At 42.0% G+C, this 19,774-nt stretch overlaps 1 protein-coding gene across 1 annotated transcript in view; it reads left to right on the forward strand.

Annotated features, from left to right (window-relative positions):
• PHF24 (PHD finger protein 24) overlaps positions 1–19,774 on the forward strand; it is a 106,428-nt gene that overhangs the window by 44,790 nt on the left and 41,864 nt on the right. Inside the window, exon 2 of the mRNA XM_069964866.1 lies at positions 15,825–16,224. Coding sequence (XP_069820967.1) covers positions 15,829–16,224 — 396 coding nt within the window. The 5' untranslated portion in view covers positions 15,825–15,828. The remainder of the gene's footprint in view (positions 1–15,824; positions 16,225–19,774) is intronic.

Consider the following 19,774-nt stretch of genomic DNA (forward strand, 5'->3'; position numbering starts at 1 on the left):
CCCTGTAATGTCATGCAGAACACTTAGGAGCATTTTGCTGGATGATGAATGAGTCATTAGATATAAGCACGAAACATCTCAGCCGTATTGACGAGAAACAAGCAGGCAGATTGCAAGAAGTTTCTACATTTACATGTGATATTTAAAATGGGAAATAAAAATGGATGTATGAAAGTGGATATGGTCATAGGTGAAGGGTGGCTGCTCAATGGCACGGATGATGGATTCTTTCATCAATGGGATTTATACTTCTCCCATCTTTTAGAAGTATCGGGTGAAACAACTTGACATGGATACGGCTGAATGTGCTGATGTGGCACATGAGGAGATATAGCACATATGTTTTATAGAAACATAGAAGATTGTCGGCAGAAAAGGCCCCCCTGGTCCATCTAGTCTGCCCTTTAGATCCTTCAAGGGGAACTATCAGCAGGTTAGATGAATATACCCAGCTGATATGTCCCTATTGCACAGGAGACGCCAAGGAAGAAGGTATGTTTGTTACCTTCCTCCTCGGTGCCATTCTGGTGTAGTTAGTAGTTTGGTCCACAGTCCGGTAAGACCGTTAGGGGTACTGAGTCACCCGTTAAGAGCATTGCCCGCCCCCATGGCACCAATCCGGCCCAGCCCTGGACAGCCCGCTCCATTCACTATAATTAGAGAGGAGCGAGCCGGCTGGGGACGGGCTGGGTCAGCCCTATGGGGGCAGGCAGTGCTTCTTATCACTTACAATCCATTACAAACATATAAAAAAGGATATGACACAGAACAGATCTTTGTGGAGACAACTTGTAACCAGTCTCTGCTCGGAATACACAACATTACCAACACCCCTCTCTATTAGGTCTTTATAGAGAACTGTTTAGATAGGCGATATCCACAGCACCTTCATCCTGCAAATCTATAAGATAAGTCTGACATGATCTGCCCGCAGTAAAGCCATACTGATTTAGATCCACCATGAAGGATCTAATAGTACTATTCAGTCTGGCTGACTACTGAATTGATTATTTTGTTTGTGAACTTTTCTTAAAGTTTTTGCTTATGGAGCTGCAGGTTTAGAGTTCACTGGGTGTTCCTTGCTTATGGAGCTGCAGGTTTAGAGCTCAGTAGGTGTTCCTTGCATATAGAACTGCAGGTTTAGAGTTCACTGGGTGTTCCTGCTTGTGGAGCTGCAGGTTTAGAGCTCAGTGAGTGTTCCTTGCTTATGGAGTTGCAGGTTTAGAGCTCAGTGAGTGTTCCTTGCTTATGGATCTGCAGGTTTAGAGCTCAGTGAGTGTTCCTTGCTTATGGCGCTTCAGGTTTAGAGCTCAGTGGGTTTTCCTTGCTTATGGAGCTATGGAGCTGCAGATTTAGAGTTCAGTGGATAATTTTTCCTTATGTTTTATGTTCTTAAGAAAGTTCTGTTGGACTGTTTAGTTTGGCTGATTACTGTATTGTCTGTAGTTTTACAACTCAGTGGGTGTTCCCTGCTTGTGTGTGAAGCCGCAGGCTCAAAGCTCACTGGATGTTCCCTTCTTAAATAGACTCAAGTTCAAATATTAGTGGACTTTTCCTGTTTTTGGATGTGCAGGTTCATAGCTAAGATGGTTTTCTTTGCTTGTGGAGCTGAAGTTTCAGAGCTCAGTAAATGCCCCCCTCCTGTGGAGTTGCAGGTTAGAAGCTAAGTGGATGTTCACTTCTTGTAGAGCTCTAGGTTAAGAGCTCAATGGATGCTCTTTCTTTGTGCTTTATGTCATTTTTAGTTTGTCTGGCTACTATATAGCCTCTTTGGTTTAAAGAACCCCTTTCCCTGATGTTTGTTTGTGAAGCAGCAGCTTTATATCTCAGTGGGTGTTTTCTGCTCATGCAGATTCAGGTTCCAATATCAGTGGGTTTTCCCTTGTTTTTTAGCAGCATGTTCAAAGCTAAGAGGGTGTCCCCTGCTTGGGGAGCTGCAGGTTCAGTAATCAGTGGATCTTCCATGCTTGGGGAGCTGCAGGTTCAGTAATCAGTGGATCTTCCCTGCTTGGGGAGCTGCAGGTTCAGTAATCAGTGGATCTTCCCTGCTTGGGGAGCTGCAGGTTCACAGCATATCAAATGTCTTCTGCTTGTGGATTTGCAAGTTCAGATCTCAGTGGATATTTTCTGCTTGTGGACCTACACACTCAATAAAGTCACATTAAAAAGTAGAAAAAACTTTAATGAAGATCAGCTTGCTGTCTATATGTCTATGTCTTAGCGGGAAATGTCTCTATGTCTCCTAAGAGCTGTTATCCACAGTGCTGGTCACATGCAGTCTCTTATATCAGGTTTAATGGATACTAAATAAATGTAGATGCGTTTACTAAAGACTTCATGGAGTGATGAACATCTCTCTTCTATGTACTACGTTGGGTTCGGTGGATGCATACTGTATGCGGAGCTGCAGATTCAGAGATCAGTAGATGTTGCCAAGTTCAGAGAGCTGCAGGCTATGACCTCAGTGGGTGTTCCCCAGAAGTCTTTTCTTCATTTCTCTATATTCTCTTCTATCTCAAGCTTGCATGGCTGTGCAAGTTCTGATTCTGGCAGCCCTGTCTCCTCGGGGATACATAACCTGGTGTGTGTGAATAATGCTGACTTGCTCAGATCATAGATGCAGGGTAAAACCATGTAGCAGGAGATGCATCAGCCTAGATTGCATGATGGCTGTGTGCACAAGACGGCAGGAGACTTTCAGTCTTATTTGCACAATTGGTCCTCATTCGGACTTCTATAGTTTGAATTATGTCTGTATGAAGTCAATGTAGGGTAAGGAGCAATTTTCAACCTATTCAGTTTTTCACGTTCACGTACAGGTGTAGATTTCTGCTATGATTTACACCTACAAGTGGGCGTAAATCATGGTAAAACAGGTGTGGGAGGAGGGGCCGTGCCCCCCCCCCATCCCCTGCCATAAGGCAAGCGGGGGATACGGCATGTGTAAACCAAGGTATCTACGCCTTCTCCCTGGCGTATGCCAGGGGTGCAATCATAGTAAATGTCCCACTTCAGGTTCAAATGGGAATGATGCCATATTTATTTCTGTATTGGAAAAACAAAGAAGTTGCAATATAGTTCACTGGTGAAAAAAATATGTAATTTATGATTATTTATGGATCAATGACTCAACTTGCTGGCACACATCCTCGGGTTCTTTGCATTTATAATTTTTCCATTATATATGTGTAGGGGGTGAATTCTGCTCTCTTGCCAAATGTTGTTTGTACGTACATTTTGTATATTTACGTCATTTTTACATAGCCTTAAAGTTTCAAGGGAAACTATGAGCAGGTTGCTGATCGTTCCCCTTTAAGATTGGGAGGGGGAATGGTTGATTTTATGGACAACAGAGTCTGATAGTTCGGCATTTGATTACCGTTGACTGAGGAAGTTGGATACAGCTCTAGAGAGTTGGCACATGGATACAGCCTATGGTAAATGATCGTATCGATGTTTTCCAGGACTTTCTAGGACTGTATCCAACTTCTGCCGGAAGATCAGACTCAAGCATGCTCGAGTTGTGCTCATCTCTAAAGAATAACTTACACTTAAAGTGAACATTTCACATTGCTCAATAGATGTTGGGGATTTGCCAATGCATAGAATACAATGTTTTATCTGCCATGTTATATGGAGCCCTACTATTGTTTTTCAGCTAAATCTGAGTCCTAGAGTTTGCCGCTAATCTGCCGGGTTCGATGTAAATGTTTCTTTCCCTGTTGGGATCACAGAACCTGTTAATTTGCTAGAAGCGGTATTGGCTGACTGCTGTTCGGTGACCTCTCTCCTGGGGGGGGGGGACTCGATTGTTTTATGTTGAGGAAAGGTCACTAATTGTTTCGTTGTGATGACCGCCCTTCTTACGCTAATAAAAATCAATGGCTTGTAGCTGGGAGAGCGAGAGAGCGGCGGGCTGTTGCCTTCATACAGCAAGCCACCTGCTGTATTGCTCTCTGCTCGGTCCGTTGTCTATTTTAACGCTGAGGAAGGAGGCAGAATACAGAACGGAGTTTGCCAGGTTGGATTTCATTTCTGTCACTTTACAAAATTTCCGTTTGTATAATTGGCAATGATTAAACAATAGGAAGACCATCGCTCAGATGGTGGCAATTGTAGAGGAAAGCTTTGTATGAAGGGGGTGTCGGGGCATTAACCATGTGCTATAGAAAAATGGTCCATAAAGGAACACAATGGGAAAACCAATGGCTGACTTATTATTCGTTGGACCACTGTAAAAAAAATTAGGAATATCCTTATATTACCTGGTCTAGGTTTATGTTTTCTAAGTGTTGGACAGGTATAGTGACTCTACCCCACAATGTCTTGTGCAAGATGGAAGGAGTCCTACTCTGCCCCCTTAGGCCAACAATATTAATAACTAGAGATGAGTGAGCACTAAAATGCTAAAGTGTCCGTTACTCAAGTCCATTTTTTTTTTAATCCTTGAGTGCTCAAGTAACAAACCCATTGAAAACAATAGGAAACTCGAGCATTTAACCAGATGCCCCCTGTCAAGTTAACCCCTTGGGCACCAAACTGGGCTCTGGAGGGGGGGGGGGGATTATACTTACCACTCTGGTCTTCTGTCTATCTATCTCCACTATCAGCGGCCAAGGCAGGACACCATTGCAGCCGCTGATTGGCTGAGGAGTGATAGTGAAAATGAAAGATAGAAGACGGGAGCGGTAATTATAAACCCCTCCCCCCATGGCATTTTGCATTGTGATTGGTTGGTTCAGCACCCTTTTTATCAAGCTTTTTATATACTGAGCACCACAAGCACGCTTGATCAACACAATATTATTAAGAATATGTATACAAATCTATCATGTTAAAAATACAGTCTACAGGCACCATATTAGGGTATGTGCACACTAAGGAATTCTGGAGGATAACTTGCCGCTCGCCCCCGTGCGTTCCCACTTGACTCTCTGCCAGTGCCATAGACTCCATTCGATGCTCGGGCAGATTCCGCCATCCGCCCAAATAATTGAAATGTTCATTCTTTTGGCGGATGGCGGAATCTGCCCGAGCATAGAATGGAGTCTATGGCACGGGCAGAGAGTCAAGTGGGAGCACTGGGGCGAGCGGCAGAATCCGTGGTAAGTTATCCGCGAGAATTCCTCAGTGTGCACAAAACCTAATAGTGCAGAAGGAGCCTTTCCATGGCACACATATACAGAGCCGTTTCCTCTGTATATACAGTACATCGCTTACCTGTATGTTATATGCTTTATGTGCTACTCTATGATGTGTATACATATGACGACTCCCCCTAAAACGTGTGTTTACCTTTATGAATGAACTATTGTTTACTATCTTCCTTCCACTCATGGTTGACCTGTTCCTTTGCACCCTCTATGCTTAGGAAACAGACTCTCTTTAGCACAGGCATATTGCATTACCAAGGCCTAACGTGGACCATACACCTTTTATAAGCTGTCAGACACACGTGTTCTCGATAGAGAGAGGACTAAGCTGGTGCTTCCTTGAGAACAAAGTTTTAGCTGTGGTCATCCACTTTCAGCAGATTAGGACAAGCGGAACCGACTAACAGACTTTTACCTATTGTGAATATCTTGGATATAAGTGTGCAATGCCCGAGGGCGCACATACACGTGTCATATGTATCAGCTTACATTTTTTTCCGAGCTGGTAGTTTCGCGTGTATGGTTGCCTTCTGAATTTTCCGCGACAGCAAATATTGGAGAAAAAAAAGGAACGGCTTGTTGATTTTCAGCAGCTCGACTCTTTTATTCCTAGGTTGATAAGTCACCACCAGAGTAATCTGCCAATAGCTTTTCCTATCTCTATGTGCAGAACACTGGCGTAGCTACCATAGAGGCAGACCATGCAGCTGCTACGGGGCCCAGGTGGCAAGGGGCCCACCCCGGCAAAGGGTGGTCTGCTTCTATGGGACTACTCACACCAGCACCTCCCCTGGACAGTCCCCGCGAAGGTCCCCACCCCCAGACAGCCGTCAGCCACTCTCCCCACCTGGACAGCCACTGGCCCGCACCAGCAACCCACCCCCAGACAGCTGCCAGCCCGCCCCTCTACCCTTGACAGCTGGGCCAGATGAGTATATGTGTTAATCTGGGGGGGTTGGGGTTGGTGGAGTGTCAGAATGTACAGGATTCATAGGGCTCCATACAGTTTTTTGCTATGGGGCCCCATAAATCCTAGCTACACCCCTGAGGCAGAAAATATATGGGGGGATCAGGAAAGATAAGTTGTTCGGCTAACAGCCATCTTATATGTATGGCGAGCTGACGCCAATCTAGAGTGGTGGCCTACTCCATGTTAGACAACGTTATAAGACGTTACGAAGCTGGAATGCTTTGTATTGTGACCTATGTAATATCCACTGCTCTGTTCACATTTACGTTCTAACCTTTCACCACTATAGAGTACGTCGGTCTAATGAATCCACGAGCAGTTCGGTGGTTTCATTAATTGAATCCACTTATTCATCTCTATTGTAAATTCCTCTCCGTCAACCGCGCCCTTGACTATAGTGAACCTCCATTGAGCTCCAGAACAATCGCAGTTTCTCCCCAGCCATCAGTGATGTTTAATAGACCTCTCCAGGCTCTTTATGAATATGGTATCGTTCCTTGTTGACAGGACGTCTGCTGCGCCACATTGTAACACAGACGCTTGAAGTCACTCCTGTATACTCTCATACAAGATTCATTCCCGTGGAGCCCACAGGCTGCTAGTGAAGACAGATCTTTCCAGACAATAATTCTTCAAAGTGTCTGTATTTATGTGTCACGGTCTAATCCGTCATAGCCTGTACCTTCTCCAGATCTGTCCTCCCCTTATCCATTGTTACTTCAATGGTAGGAGATATGAGGGTTTCTGCCTGACAGGTCTTGTTCAAGTAAAGGTCCCCGTTCCTCGTCTCCTTCTGATAGGATCTTGAAGGGTACAAACACACCGATGCGTTTCTGCTAAAGCATTTCAGAAGACAAGCAAAATCCCGTCACCTTAACAATGGGCTGTCAACTGTGTCGGCGCCAGTGGTTTTATTTTTAGATGTTTTGACAGAAATAAGACAATTGGGCAAGATTTTATTTTTGAGAAATTGAGGTTATTGTTCAGGATCCTCGTCTCTTGGTCATCATGGAAAGCAGCTATAAAGTTCAGCGCAATCTCTGGAGGACCTGTCCTGCCTTATGCCAACGACCCATTGATTGGATAGGACACTATGTAATACTTCTTTTTACCTTGTGGTGGCACTGCAGGGAAACTGAACCTAAATCAGCTGATCGCTGTGATCATCTCATTGTCATAGAAACCCTTCTATCAAGTTGGGATTGCCAAATATCTGGGGTTTCTAAAGGATGTATTATGTCACACAATAATCCTGGGGATGCGATCGTCTGTGCCTGTTTTATAACATGCACAGATTTGGGGGGGGGGGGGCTGCCAAAACGATCCATAGATTGTTTGGGTGGCCCATTAAAGTCAGCGGTGGTCTGCTGCCACCACTCCCTTTGCATGGAGCATAGGGCAGTAGACCGTCGCTGACATGATCATGTCATTTTAAAAGTTACTGGACGGCTAGTACTTTGTTTTGAGACTCATGACTAAGGCTCCGCTGACTTTTTTTTACATTGATGTTTCCCAGGGAGCAATGCACCTAGGATTTCACTGTATTGAGTGCTTTAACCAGCAGTCGACAGTGTCTTCTTTGGCTGGTCTCTCTGAGATCAATGATCTGTTTGCCGTATTGGTCTACTAGACATTTCTCCTGCGTAGCCAGAATCCTGCTCTACACTGATGAGTGGCAACACTCCGAAACAGATGCCCTTGGATGGATACTTGGCTTTGGTGTTTCCCTGGCCATATCTTCAGACTCATAATTAAATTGGATATTGACTAAAGGGGTCACTTCATATGGTGGTTTTGGTGGTCTCTGTACAAGAGCCATCCACTTAGATGGATCCTTTCCTGGAGGGATATCTGGCTAGTCCCATGTTTTGAGTAAGGTCGATGACTGTTTAGTGTAATAGGGCCTTTAGGCTAATAAAAAATGAGATACAAGAAGTTACTCAAAGAATGGTGGCACAGTGGTAGACACTTGCAGCCCCAGGGTCGGCTCTGACATTGGAACACATCTCCATGGAGTTTTTCATGTTTTTTTCTATGGATTACTCCATGTAGTTTTCTCCCATGTTGTAAAAGGGCATTGAACGGTTAATTGGTTTCCTATAAATCTCCCCCTAGTGTGAGGGGAAATTAGATTGTGAGCTTCGATGGGGACAGGTAGAATACTTCTATTTACACAGCGCTAGGTTGCCAAACCACCATCTTCTGTGGGAAGCTACTATAGACTTCTACTTCCTGTTGTATATCGAATTGTCCTGAGCAGAGAGTTCATCTGACATCTAATAATTCAGCATAATAAGATAATAGTCAGAACTTCTTCTGCCCGTCTCTTCCTCATTCTCTGTAATGGACTTTGGCCGGCGGCCGAGAGGACTCTTACTAGTTATAAATTACGGAAACAATGTTGTAGCTCTTGGCTCAATAATTCAGCTTTCAAGCCGCTCAGAGGTGGATCATCTACCCAGAAGACGATTGACCGAACATCTGATTTATCGCTCAGGAAGCCATTTCTTTAGGAAATTATTGTGTAAGCGAGACATTTCCAATGTCCCGGGCAAACGGAGCAGGAGAAACATCAAGAACGGACACATGATCACCGTTCAAACTAAAACTACCTGCCTCGTATTGTCTAGGTTGCCCTGGTGTGCCTGTAAAGGTTCCTGGGGGTATCTGGCACAGAAGGTCAGTTGTGATGTCTGAAGAGCTGGACTATAGGTATCCTTGAACTTGGTCATTTTTGTGGAACCGGCCAACCATCTAATGTGTATGGGGGTCCTGACTATTTCCCAAAAGCAGATATTGGGGGCAGAAGGATTAGAAATTTGTTCTCTGAAGAGTTAAGACCAGAGCTTGGCTCCCTTTCCCTCATAGGAACTTATGCAGTCATGACCAAATCACGTGTATATATGTATAGGGTGTATACTTCTATACCCAGCCTCACAGTTGCTTTCTCTTTCTGCTGACCCTGTGATGCGCCCTCCTCACCCACTTACATCCCATACAGCACAAAGCCCTGCTCCTGCCCTGTGCCTACAACTTTTCCTCTGCAGATCTGAGCATCATATCCCCATTCTCTTGGTTCAGTGGTGGTCTCTTAAGCACCATTCTTTTAGGGAGGGAAACTTCTTCTAACGGACTATGCTGTCATTTGTCTTGAACCTTATTGGCTTTGTGCTTTACTGCCAATCCCTACTTAAGTCATCTTCCTTCCCAACACTCTTCCAAATGACTCACCAGCAGAACGGACTACCATGGACAACCCCTTACACCCCTCATGCTCTACTGCACGTCTAGCAGGCCCCTTACTGTTCTTTACAGCTAATGTTGATATGGCCTGGAACTTTCTTATGCCATTCTCAAGCAGAAATGCGCTAGTTACTTCACCACTCATATCCTCCAGGGGAACAACGCATCCTCTATCCACTGGTGCTTAGCCGCAGCACCATTCGGGTCCGACATTCGGGTTCATTGTTGAGGTATCAGCACATAATTAGAACAGAAAAACCTCCCCCGTCCGTAAAACAGTATACCCAAAGACCTATGGTGAGGTTGTCAGGATATTTTATACCTAACTGGGCCGTGCCACTTAGGGATATACAATATATCACACTAGTCCCTCAAGGACTATATACTGTACGTAAAAGAATAGAAAAACATGTCCGCTTTCTTCCAGAAACATCAATGCTCCTGTCCTCAGTTTGGGTGTAGGTTTTGCAGCTCAGTTCCCATTGAATGCATGGAGCTGAATTGTAATACCACACACAACCTGAGGACAGGGGTGACGCTGTTTTTGCAAGAAAGTAGCGGTGCTTCTTCTAATTCTGGATAACCCCTTTAAGGCAGGTGGGGCCTAGTTAACCCATTACCAGCAGCTTGGTAAACTATGATTTCTCTGGAAGCATTTCAGACATAAGTCATACAATAGTTTCTAGTATTACCGAACCCTGCGTCAGTCTCATGCTGCTTGTGGCTTGGGCTGCATGAAACAGCTGCCAGGTTCCCTTTAAACTGAAAGCCTGATAGGTCAGTCAAAATCCAAAAAACCCAAATCTTTTCCATCTTACACAACTAATGAGCCTCTCCATGGGTGACATGGCTTGGATACTTCTCACCCCTCCTCTTCTGGCATAAAGATCACATTCATAATTCATAGATTTGCAAATCATGTTGTGTACACAAGGATCAGAGGTGGATCTTTAGACGTCCGCTTCCTGGCTATTAAAATTCTAGCCACAAAAAAAAAATTATGTAATTCATATTTTCTGAAGCTTGTGTCCAGTTCAACTACCAAAACGAAAATTGATCCTAAAACTTTAATTTGCATTCTCCTTTTTTTATTTCAATCAACTCAACTAGCTCTTTGCAAGACCCTTAAAGGGAACCTTTCACCATAAATATACTTATATTTTATTTTATCTTATATACTTATATATAGGAGCTGATCAAATTGAGATGTAGTTTTATGGGGGACAGATCTTATTGGTCGAAATCCCTACTCATTTGGACCTAGGAGTCCAGGGGGCGGTAGTACTTGTTGATAGCTGTCAGTCACTAATTAGAGCCACCCACTGGACTCCTAAGCTCAAAATGATCAGAGATTTTAATAAATATGTCAGAAACTTACCGAACCCTGTGTCTGCAGCATCCACTCTTCCATATTTTGCTCACGGTCGTTCCTCTGCGCCTGGGGACATCTCCGCAGGTTGTTAACTACATATCAATCTGCTCAGCTCTTCCTACGCTATAACACTAGGCTGGCAGATCAGACTGATTGTTTAACATGCAAGAAGTCCATGGAAACTCCAAAAATAGGACTATCCAGATATCCCTCCAGGGAAAAACCTAACCAAGGGGTGACTCCTATAAGGAAACCACCAGAACCACCATATTAAGTGTCCCTTTCAGTCAATATCCAACTCAATTCTCTAAGAACATGACAAAGGAAAGACAGGCTAAAGAAGACACTGCTGGCTTCTAGTTAAAGCGCTCAACACAGTGAAAATCTAGGTGCATTGCCCCCTGGGAAATACAAATTTTCAAAAAGAATCCATGGAGCCTGATTTAAGAGTCTCGAAACACTCCAGGAAAGCACCTAGCCAAGGGGATGGCTTCTATACAGAGACCACCAGAACCACCATATTAAGTGGCCCTATAAGTCAATATCCAACTCAATTTAAAAGTCTAAAGGTTGTATTACATGGCACAATTTTCCGGGGAAATGAGTGGCAACCTGTCAGTGTTCGCTTGGCTCTCATTCCCCACTCCCTGCCTATGCTATTTCTTGCACAGACAGTGAGCAGGGAACAGCGGGAGGGGCAGTCCGGATGATCTTTAGCACTTTCAGGCTGTCCAATGATATATATTAGCTTTGCATAGGCATGATCCCCGTGCTTTCTACCCCGCTAGCTTGTTTTGTGTATATTTACTTATCACAGCATGTTTTCTTTCCAGTGTTGCTGTTGGAAAAAAAAGCAGCAACACTGGAATGAAAACATGGCATCATAAGTAAATAGAGACAAAAGAAGCTGTTAGAGTAAAAAGCAATCAGCACACACGGGGACCGAGTCTATTGCTTTCTACCCCGCTGGCTTCTGTTCTGTATATTTACAGCATGTTTTTGTTGCAGTGTTGCTGTTGTTTGTTTCTAACAGCATTATTGGAATGAAAACATGCTGTGATAAGTATAAATACACAAAAACAATACACTGGAGACACGAAGGGGAGCACGGTCAGGTAAGTATAAGCTCTTTTTTATGTGTTTCAAATTGTGCAGCAGCCAGCTTTACAAACTTGTTACAAACTTTGCAAAAAACGTGGTAACAAACTAAATTTTTTGCCAAGATCGAAACAAGTCTCGGTTCGTGATGTTCTGTTTCTAAATACAAGAAATACAGAACTAACAGAAATTGTATCTCACTGTATAGCCTATTATGTAAAAATCCATTACCTACCTGTCAAAATTCTTCTCCACGCTTCCTTCCCAATGGACCAACAGCTCTATCCCATTTCACCCTATTCCCTTGAATAAATGTGTTCCCTTTATATCCCTACAAACCTTTGTATATCCTAGAAATAGCTTCCTGTCTGTTATTACTGCTATTATAGAAATAATTCACCAGATTTATTTCTGTGTACTGACACTGTACAGCATTTTCTTGTAGAAACCCCTGTGTCCTTTACCTGCCAGTGCCAGATGTATCAGGCTGTTTGATAAATCTATTTTTTTGGTGCCAAGTTTACACCATCTATTACTCGACTTGAAGTCCGGCAGAATTTTCAGCCAGATGACAGTGCTTTTTTTTTTTTTTGCAAAAAAGACCACACCCCATTTCGCATAAACTCAGCCCTTGTTTGCATAAACTCAGCCCCTTTTTGTAGCAGGAGGCATAAAAGTCCTGTCAGCTTAGACACATTAGTACATCTGGGCCTTTATTTATTAAACCTACACCCACCCATAGAGTGTTATACCTGCTTAGGCATTTGCACTTACCTCTACAAGGTAAGATGGACCAATAGAAAATGCTAGGACATCAGTAACGTTTATGATGTAGCAAACCCAAGACCCAATGAATAGCGTCTCTAATGCTGGAGCAAAATAAATTAAAAATTTAGACTGCCTTTACAATGAAACCTGAGCCATACTCACTAGCCTGATCTCCTTCCGCTGCAGTCCTGACTGTGCCTGGTCCCCTCTTCGGCTTAGGCAATCCCCAATACACAAACTGATGTCTATGACGGATCACTGCTGTAGTTGGCTAAGTGGCCATTTCTTGTGTGTCAACTAGGCCACCAGGAAGTGCAGATAATTGGGGACCAGACGCCATCAAAAAGGCAGTGGTAGTGTAGTGGATTGGGGTTGGTGAGTAAGCTTTATTTATTTATTTTAAAAGCAACCTGAGCCCCTAAGCTTTTTAGAGCATTAGACATCCTCTTTAAAGGGAATCTATCACTGTCATACTGCATACTATCTGTTTGGTGTGTGGCGATAGCTGCTATGACACCAAACACTTGTACTTTTCTTTTTCTAAACATATGAACTAAAAATATATACCAGGCAGTAGGGAAAGCTAATGGTATGCTGGGCTGTATATGTATATATATATATATATATATATATATATATATATATATATATTTATATATATATATATATATATTGGTATGCTGGGCTGTATATATACATAATAGTTTGGATGGGTTGTATGTGTGTGTGTGCGTGTGTATAAATATATATATAAATATATTTATATAAATATTTATTAGTATGCTGGACTGTATATATATAATGGTGTGCTGGGCTGTATATATATAGGTATGCTGGGCTTTATATATAACAGTATGCTGGGCTGTATATATATAATGGTGTGCTGGGCTGTATATATATATATATATATATATAATAGTATGCTGGGCTGTATATATATAGGTATGCTGGGCTTTATATATAACGGTATGCTGGGCTGTATGTATATATATATATATATATATATATATATATATATATATATATATATATATATTACTGGTATGCTGGGCTTTATACATATTAGTATGCTGGGCTGTATATATAATGGTATACAGGGCTGTATAAATATAATGGTATGCTGGGCTGTATATATACAGTATAATGGTATGCTGGTGTGTGTATATATATATATATATATATATAAATATATAAAATGGTATGCTGGTCTGTATGTATAATAGTATGCTGGGCTGTATATATATAGTGGTATGCTGGGCTGTATATATACATAATGGTATGATGGGTTGTATGTGTGTGTGTGTGTGTGTGTGTGTATATATATATATATATATATATATATATATATATATATATATATAAATATTAGTATGCTGGACTGTATATATATATAATGGTGTGCTGGGCTGTATATATAATAGTATGCTGGGCTGTATATATATAATGGTATGCTGGGCTGTGTATATATATATATATATATATAATGGTATGCTGGTCTGTATGTATAATAGTATGCTGGTCTGTATAGATAATGGTATGCTGGCCTGTATATATACATAATGGTATGATGGGTTGTATGTGTGTGTGTGTGTGTGTATATATATATATATATATATATATAATTTATTTATATAAATATTTATTAGTATGCCGGACTGTATATATATATATATATATATATATATATATATATATATATATATATATATATATAAAATGGTGTGCTGGGCTGTATATATAATAGTGTGCTGGGCTGTATATATATAGGTATGCTGGGCTGTATATATATAATGGTATGCTGGGCTATATATATATAATGGTAAAGCAAAAACGTAGAAATATTGGTCAGCGCCCAGGAAAATGGAAGACACTTCTTATAATGGAGATAACCGAGCACGAAGGTCAATCCCCTGGATACCGGGGTATATACAGTGAAGAAAAACAAACCGGGTTCCTTCAGCTCACGTAAAAAATTTTCCTTTTATTTCAATATTCGTTAAAACAATAGCCACTATTGTTTTAACGAATATTGAAATAAAAGGAAAATTTTTTACGTGAGCTGAAGGAACCCGGTTTGTTTTTTTTCACTGTATATATAATGGTATGCTGGTGTGTGTATGTATATATATATATATATATATATATATATATATATATGTATGTATAATAGTATGCTGGGCTGTATATATATAGTGGTATGCTGGGCTGTATATATAATGGTATGCTGGGCTGTATATATATATAGTGATATGCTGGGCTGTATATATAGTGGTATGCTGGGCTGTATATATAATGGTATGCCAGGCTGTGTGTGTGTATATATATAATATATGTATATATATATGTATGTATGTATATATATATATATATATATATATATATATACTGGGCTGTATACCTAGAGGTATAACCAGTAGGAAGAGGGAGGTTATGATCCCGCTGTATAGAGATCTAGTGGCATCACATCTGGAATACTGTGTCCAGTTCTGGAGACCTCACCTACAGAACGATAATATAGAATAATATCATAATAGAATCGGTCCAAAGACGGCTACAAAAATGGTGGCGGGTGTTCGGCATCAGGAAAGACTTAAAGGAGAATTTTGGGCATGGACATTTTCTTCAAAACTGTGCTGGTGTCCGCCGTCCTCCACTCCCGGTCCCCAGCCACTTCATAGTTTAGGAAGCGGACTTGGGCTGTTCCAGAAGTTATACCAGTGTCCTGCCTCAGGATTTAAACAGTAAATTGAGAAAAGTACCAATATTTTCAGCTCCACAACGGCTATCACACCATACCAAAAGGTCAGCATGTGGTATAGTACTGATAGATTCCCTTTAAGGCCTGTTTCACATGAGTTTGTCAATTGCTCATTTTGTTCCTGACCATAGGATTGATGACATGAGCTGACAGCTGTCAGCTTGGATCATCAGACCCAAGGGCAGGCTGGAACGATATTGTGTATGTGACAGCAGCCTACAATGTGGGTTTACCTCCATAATAATGTCAAAATTGAGTCCATATTACATTATTTCGCAGAGGACAATAATGTATGTGAGGACATGGGGAGGGCTCCACATTGGGAGTGCTTTGGTCAGCAGTTTTTTTTTTAGGTATATTGTCACACGTTTGTCCTCTACAATCGGGGACATAGAACTTGTCTTAGTGTCAAGTAATTTGATCTGTCAAAGACAGCTAACCCCTTGTGTATTTTTTTGACAGGAAGATGGGTGTGCTAATGTCCAAGAGACAGACCGTGGAACAGGTACAAAAGGTCAGCATTGCCGTCTCCGCGTTCAAGGATGGGCTGAAGGACAGACCGCCCAGTAAAAGGAAATCTGAGGGTTGCATCCGGAAAGGGAGTAAAGCCGATGTGCTGGACCAAGTGCTGGAAGAGGAGAAAGATGAAAACGAATCGCAGCCGGATTCCCCCTGTCAGTCCCAACCACGGCAAGAGAACCCAACAAACCGGGCCGCTTGGGAAAGACTAAGAGACGGAAAAGGGGTAGAACCTGATGAGTTTGATAAGTCTAAACGTTTCACCCCTCCAGCTTTTGTTAGGCCAACTCGTGCTCTCAATGATGATGACTCTCCGGAGATAAAGCTGGACCAGCGGGAAGAGGTAAGGGAAATGTATGTGATTCTGAAACAGTACAGTGATCCCTCAACTTACAATGACCTCAGGTTACAATATATTCAACATACAATGGTCCTTTCTGGACCATTGTAACTTGAGATCAGACTCAACATACAAGTTACAGACAGTCAGGATGTGGGTCACTAGGTGAGCGACCAATAAAAGGGTCCATTTTACTGGTAAAACCCCAGTACTACTGAAGCGCATGCAGTGATTGGCTGTGTAGTAGTGATTCTCTACAGTATAGCATGATACTACATCTCCTGTACTGCTATTTACCTGGGCCAGGATGAATTGCTCCTTTGGGCACCAGGTGGGACACTGTGTGATCTGTACAGGACGTCTACATAGAAAATTAACAGCTTCCGGTAGCTCAGTCTGACTGTTGTATGTAAGGACTTGCTTTATCCATATTAGTTATCCGTGTATTTTTCTTTAAATGTAATTTTTGTTCTTATTTTGGGATGATAATTTGTGCCCCAGAACCAATTAACAGTTTTCCATAGAGATGTAATTCAACATACATTGGTCTCCACATACAATGGTTTTAACATACAATGGACTCAACATACGTTGGTCTCCACATACAATGGTCTCAACATACAATGGTCTCAACATACAATGGATTCAACATACAATGGACTCAACATACAATGGACTCAATATACAATGGACTCAACATACAATGGTCTCAGCAAAAAAGGGGTCCGTGGAGTCTCAGTTATGAGTCTCAAAACACGGGAATAGCCAGATATCCTTCTCTCCAGAGAAGTAAGCGCCCGTTGCCAAGGGGTGCCTCCTAGTGGGGAGAGCACCAAACCACCCTGATACGTAGTCCCTCAGGTCCTCACTCTGTTGCGAGCTTTGGGACCTTAATAGGGAAACACCAGGGTGGCCCCTGTAAGTCAAAGTCTAACTCTGTGGCGAGTATAATGACATAAGACAAGGGTCACCAAGGCTAGGCATCCATCCACAGACTGCAGTTTCGGGGTATTTGCCCCTTGTCAGTGTGGAGCAGGATTCTGGCTATCGGGGGCAATGAAAAATAGACCAACAAAACACAACAATCACTGAACTCAGGGAGAACAGCGAAAAAATCCAATGGAGTACTCATTTACGAGTACTCCCTACTGATTGCCCCCTACAAAATTTGAATATGCAAAGAAGGGGTCCGTGGAGTCTCAGTTACGAGTCTCAAAACACGGGAATAGCCAGATATACCTCTCTCCAGAGAAGGAAGCCCGAAACTGCAGTCTGTGGATGGATGCCTAGCCTTGGTAACCCTTGTCTCATGTCGTTATACTCGCCACAGAGTTAGACTTTGACTTACAGGGGCCACCCTGGTGTTTCCCTATTAAGGTCCCAAAGCTCGCAACAGAGTGAGGACCTGAGGGACTACGTATCAGGGTGGTTTGGTGCTCTCCCCACTAGGAGGCACCCCTTGGCAACGGGCGCTTTCTTCTCTGGAGAGAGGGATATCTGGCTATTCCCGTGTTTTGAGACTCCACGGACCCCTTCTTTGCATATTCAAATTTTGTAGGGGGCAATCAGTAGGGAGTACTCGTAAATGAGTACTCCATTGGATTTTTTCGCTGTTCTCCCTGAGTTCAGTGATTGTTGTGTTTTATACAATGGACTCAACATACAATGGTCTCCATATACAGTGGTCTCAATATACAATGGAGTCAACATACAATGGTCTCCATATACAGTGGTCTCAATATACAATGGAGTCAACATACAATGGTCTTAACATACAATGGTCCTACCAGAACCAATTAATATTATATGTTGAAGAACGACTGTATAATCAATCTTTCAGACAATTATTGTGTAATAGAGGTTGTAAAGTTTTGCTATGTTGCGCTCGTTTATGGAGCCAAAGTTAGCCAAGAGGACTGCTGAATTTAACTGTCCCTATTATAAAAGTTTTTCTCTCCCTAAGTTTATTCATGAAGATACAGATTGCCTTTGCAGTCTTAATCTTATACTTTACCTAATCCTGCGTAGTATGGCCGGGCGCCGCCATCTTGATGACGTCACTTGTGTTCCAGAGGTGCATTTCAGCAGTGCGTTCCAGCGCCGGAACGCAAGTGACATCATCAAGATGGTGCCCGGCCTTACTTCATCGCTACATCGCGACAGAGCCACGGGCAAAAGCTCATGGGAGCCCTTCCTGGCGATCTGCATGCCAGGAGCTTCCTGTCACGCGCAGACTCTTTTGAAAAGAGCCGGCACGTGACAGTGAAGAAAAATGTGAATAAATGAAAAAAGTGGCCAGAAAATTAATCAATCTTATTTACAAATATTAAGAAAAAAGTAATTTAAATTGAATTAAGGAATTAAAAAAAAAAAAATGTCAGTGATTGGTTCTCTTTAAGTCCAATCAATATGGATCAATTGGTTAAACGTAGCTTACATAGTTTTACAGTCACTGGAGCAAATACATTGACATAAAAATGTGTTTCCCATAGCATGTTTTGTCTTCTTAATGTACCTATTCAGCTCTAAAAAGGTTGACAGGCGTCCCCCCACTAACCATGCATGCATAGTCAGCACTCCATTGGTTCTCTATGGAGCAGTGGTCAGCAATGTTTAGCGTCCGGACTTTGCTGTGCACTATTCTTATTACCTAGTTATTCTCTATGTTATGGATAGGGGATAACCTTATATAGTGAGAATACCCATTTAATGTTTAGAATTCTGTGCCGGAGAAGCTGAACAGTTCAGCAAGTTTGCTCAACACTACCAATCTATTCTATGGCTAATAGCCAGTGTAGAATGCTAGAGAACAGTGGTTGTCAGCTACGAGGTGTTGGGCCTAGGTAATGCTCTTGTACTAAGACCCAAGGACTTAAAGGGAATGTGTCACCTAGATTCTCTTTTACTGATTAGAGACAGATACTAAAACTTGTTCTTTCATTCTAATCTGTTTCAATTTTCTGACTGTAATTTCACTATTTTCACTAATTTCACTATTTTTACATTGTTATGGGGGCTGCCATCTTGCCTGAGATGTTTTCAACAGCACTTAGTGATCTACTTTATAGTAGGCCTCATGGACATAGACAGCAATAGACAGACTCTGTCCCCCTGAGATGAAGGTGAAACATCACTGAGCGTACTCTGTGACCTGTCAAGAGGTCATTCCACAGCGAGCTGCTATTGTCTCCTCTATCTACTGGTAACACATGCTGCTGCAATGCTGTGCAGGTCACTTTACAGCAGCCTCCTCTTATCACCACAAACACAACACAACACAACACAAGTCTCAGCTTAGTTTTAGCTCCAGTGGTGACAATGAAAACTGCAGCATATCAGGATTATTTTACATTATAGATAGAAAAATAAAAAAAATAATCAAAATCAAAAATGTCATAAAAATTCTTAAAAAGTATGATTAACATTAAAACATTATTTACACAATAAGTTATTTTCTGATGACAGGTATCTGATAGGTATCTATTTTATTTATATTTTGCTAGGGGTTATATAAAAAAAATAAAATGGCATACTGACCTACCTTGGCGCTCTC

The sequence above is a fragment of the Dendropsophus ebraccatus genome, chromosome 3 (assembly GCF_027789765.1).
Source record: "Dendropsophus ebraccatus isolate aDenEbr1 chromosome 3, aDenEbr1.pat, whole genome shotgun sequence".
NCBI classification, from domain to species: Eukaryota; Metazoa; Chordata; class Amphibia; order Anura; family Hylidae; genus Dendropsophus; species Dendropsophus ebraccatus.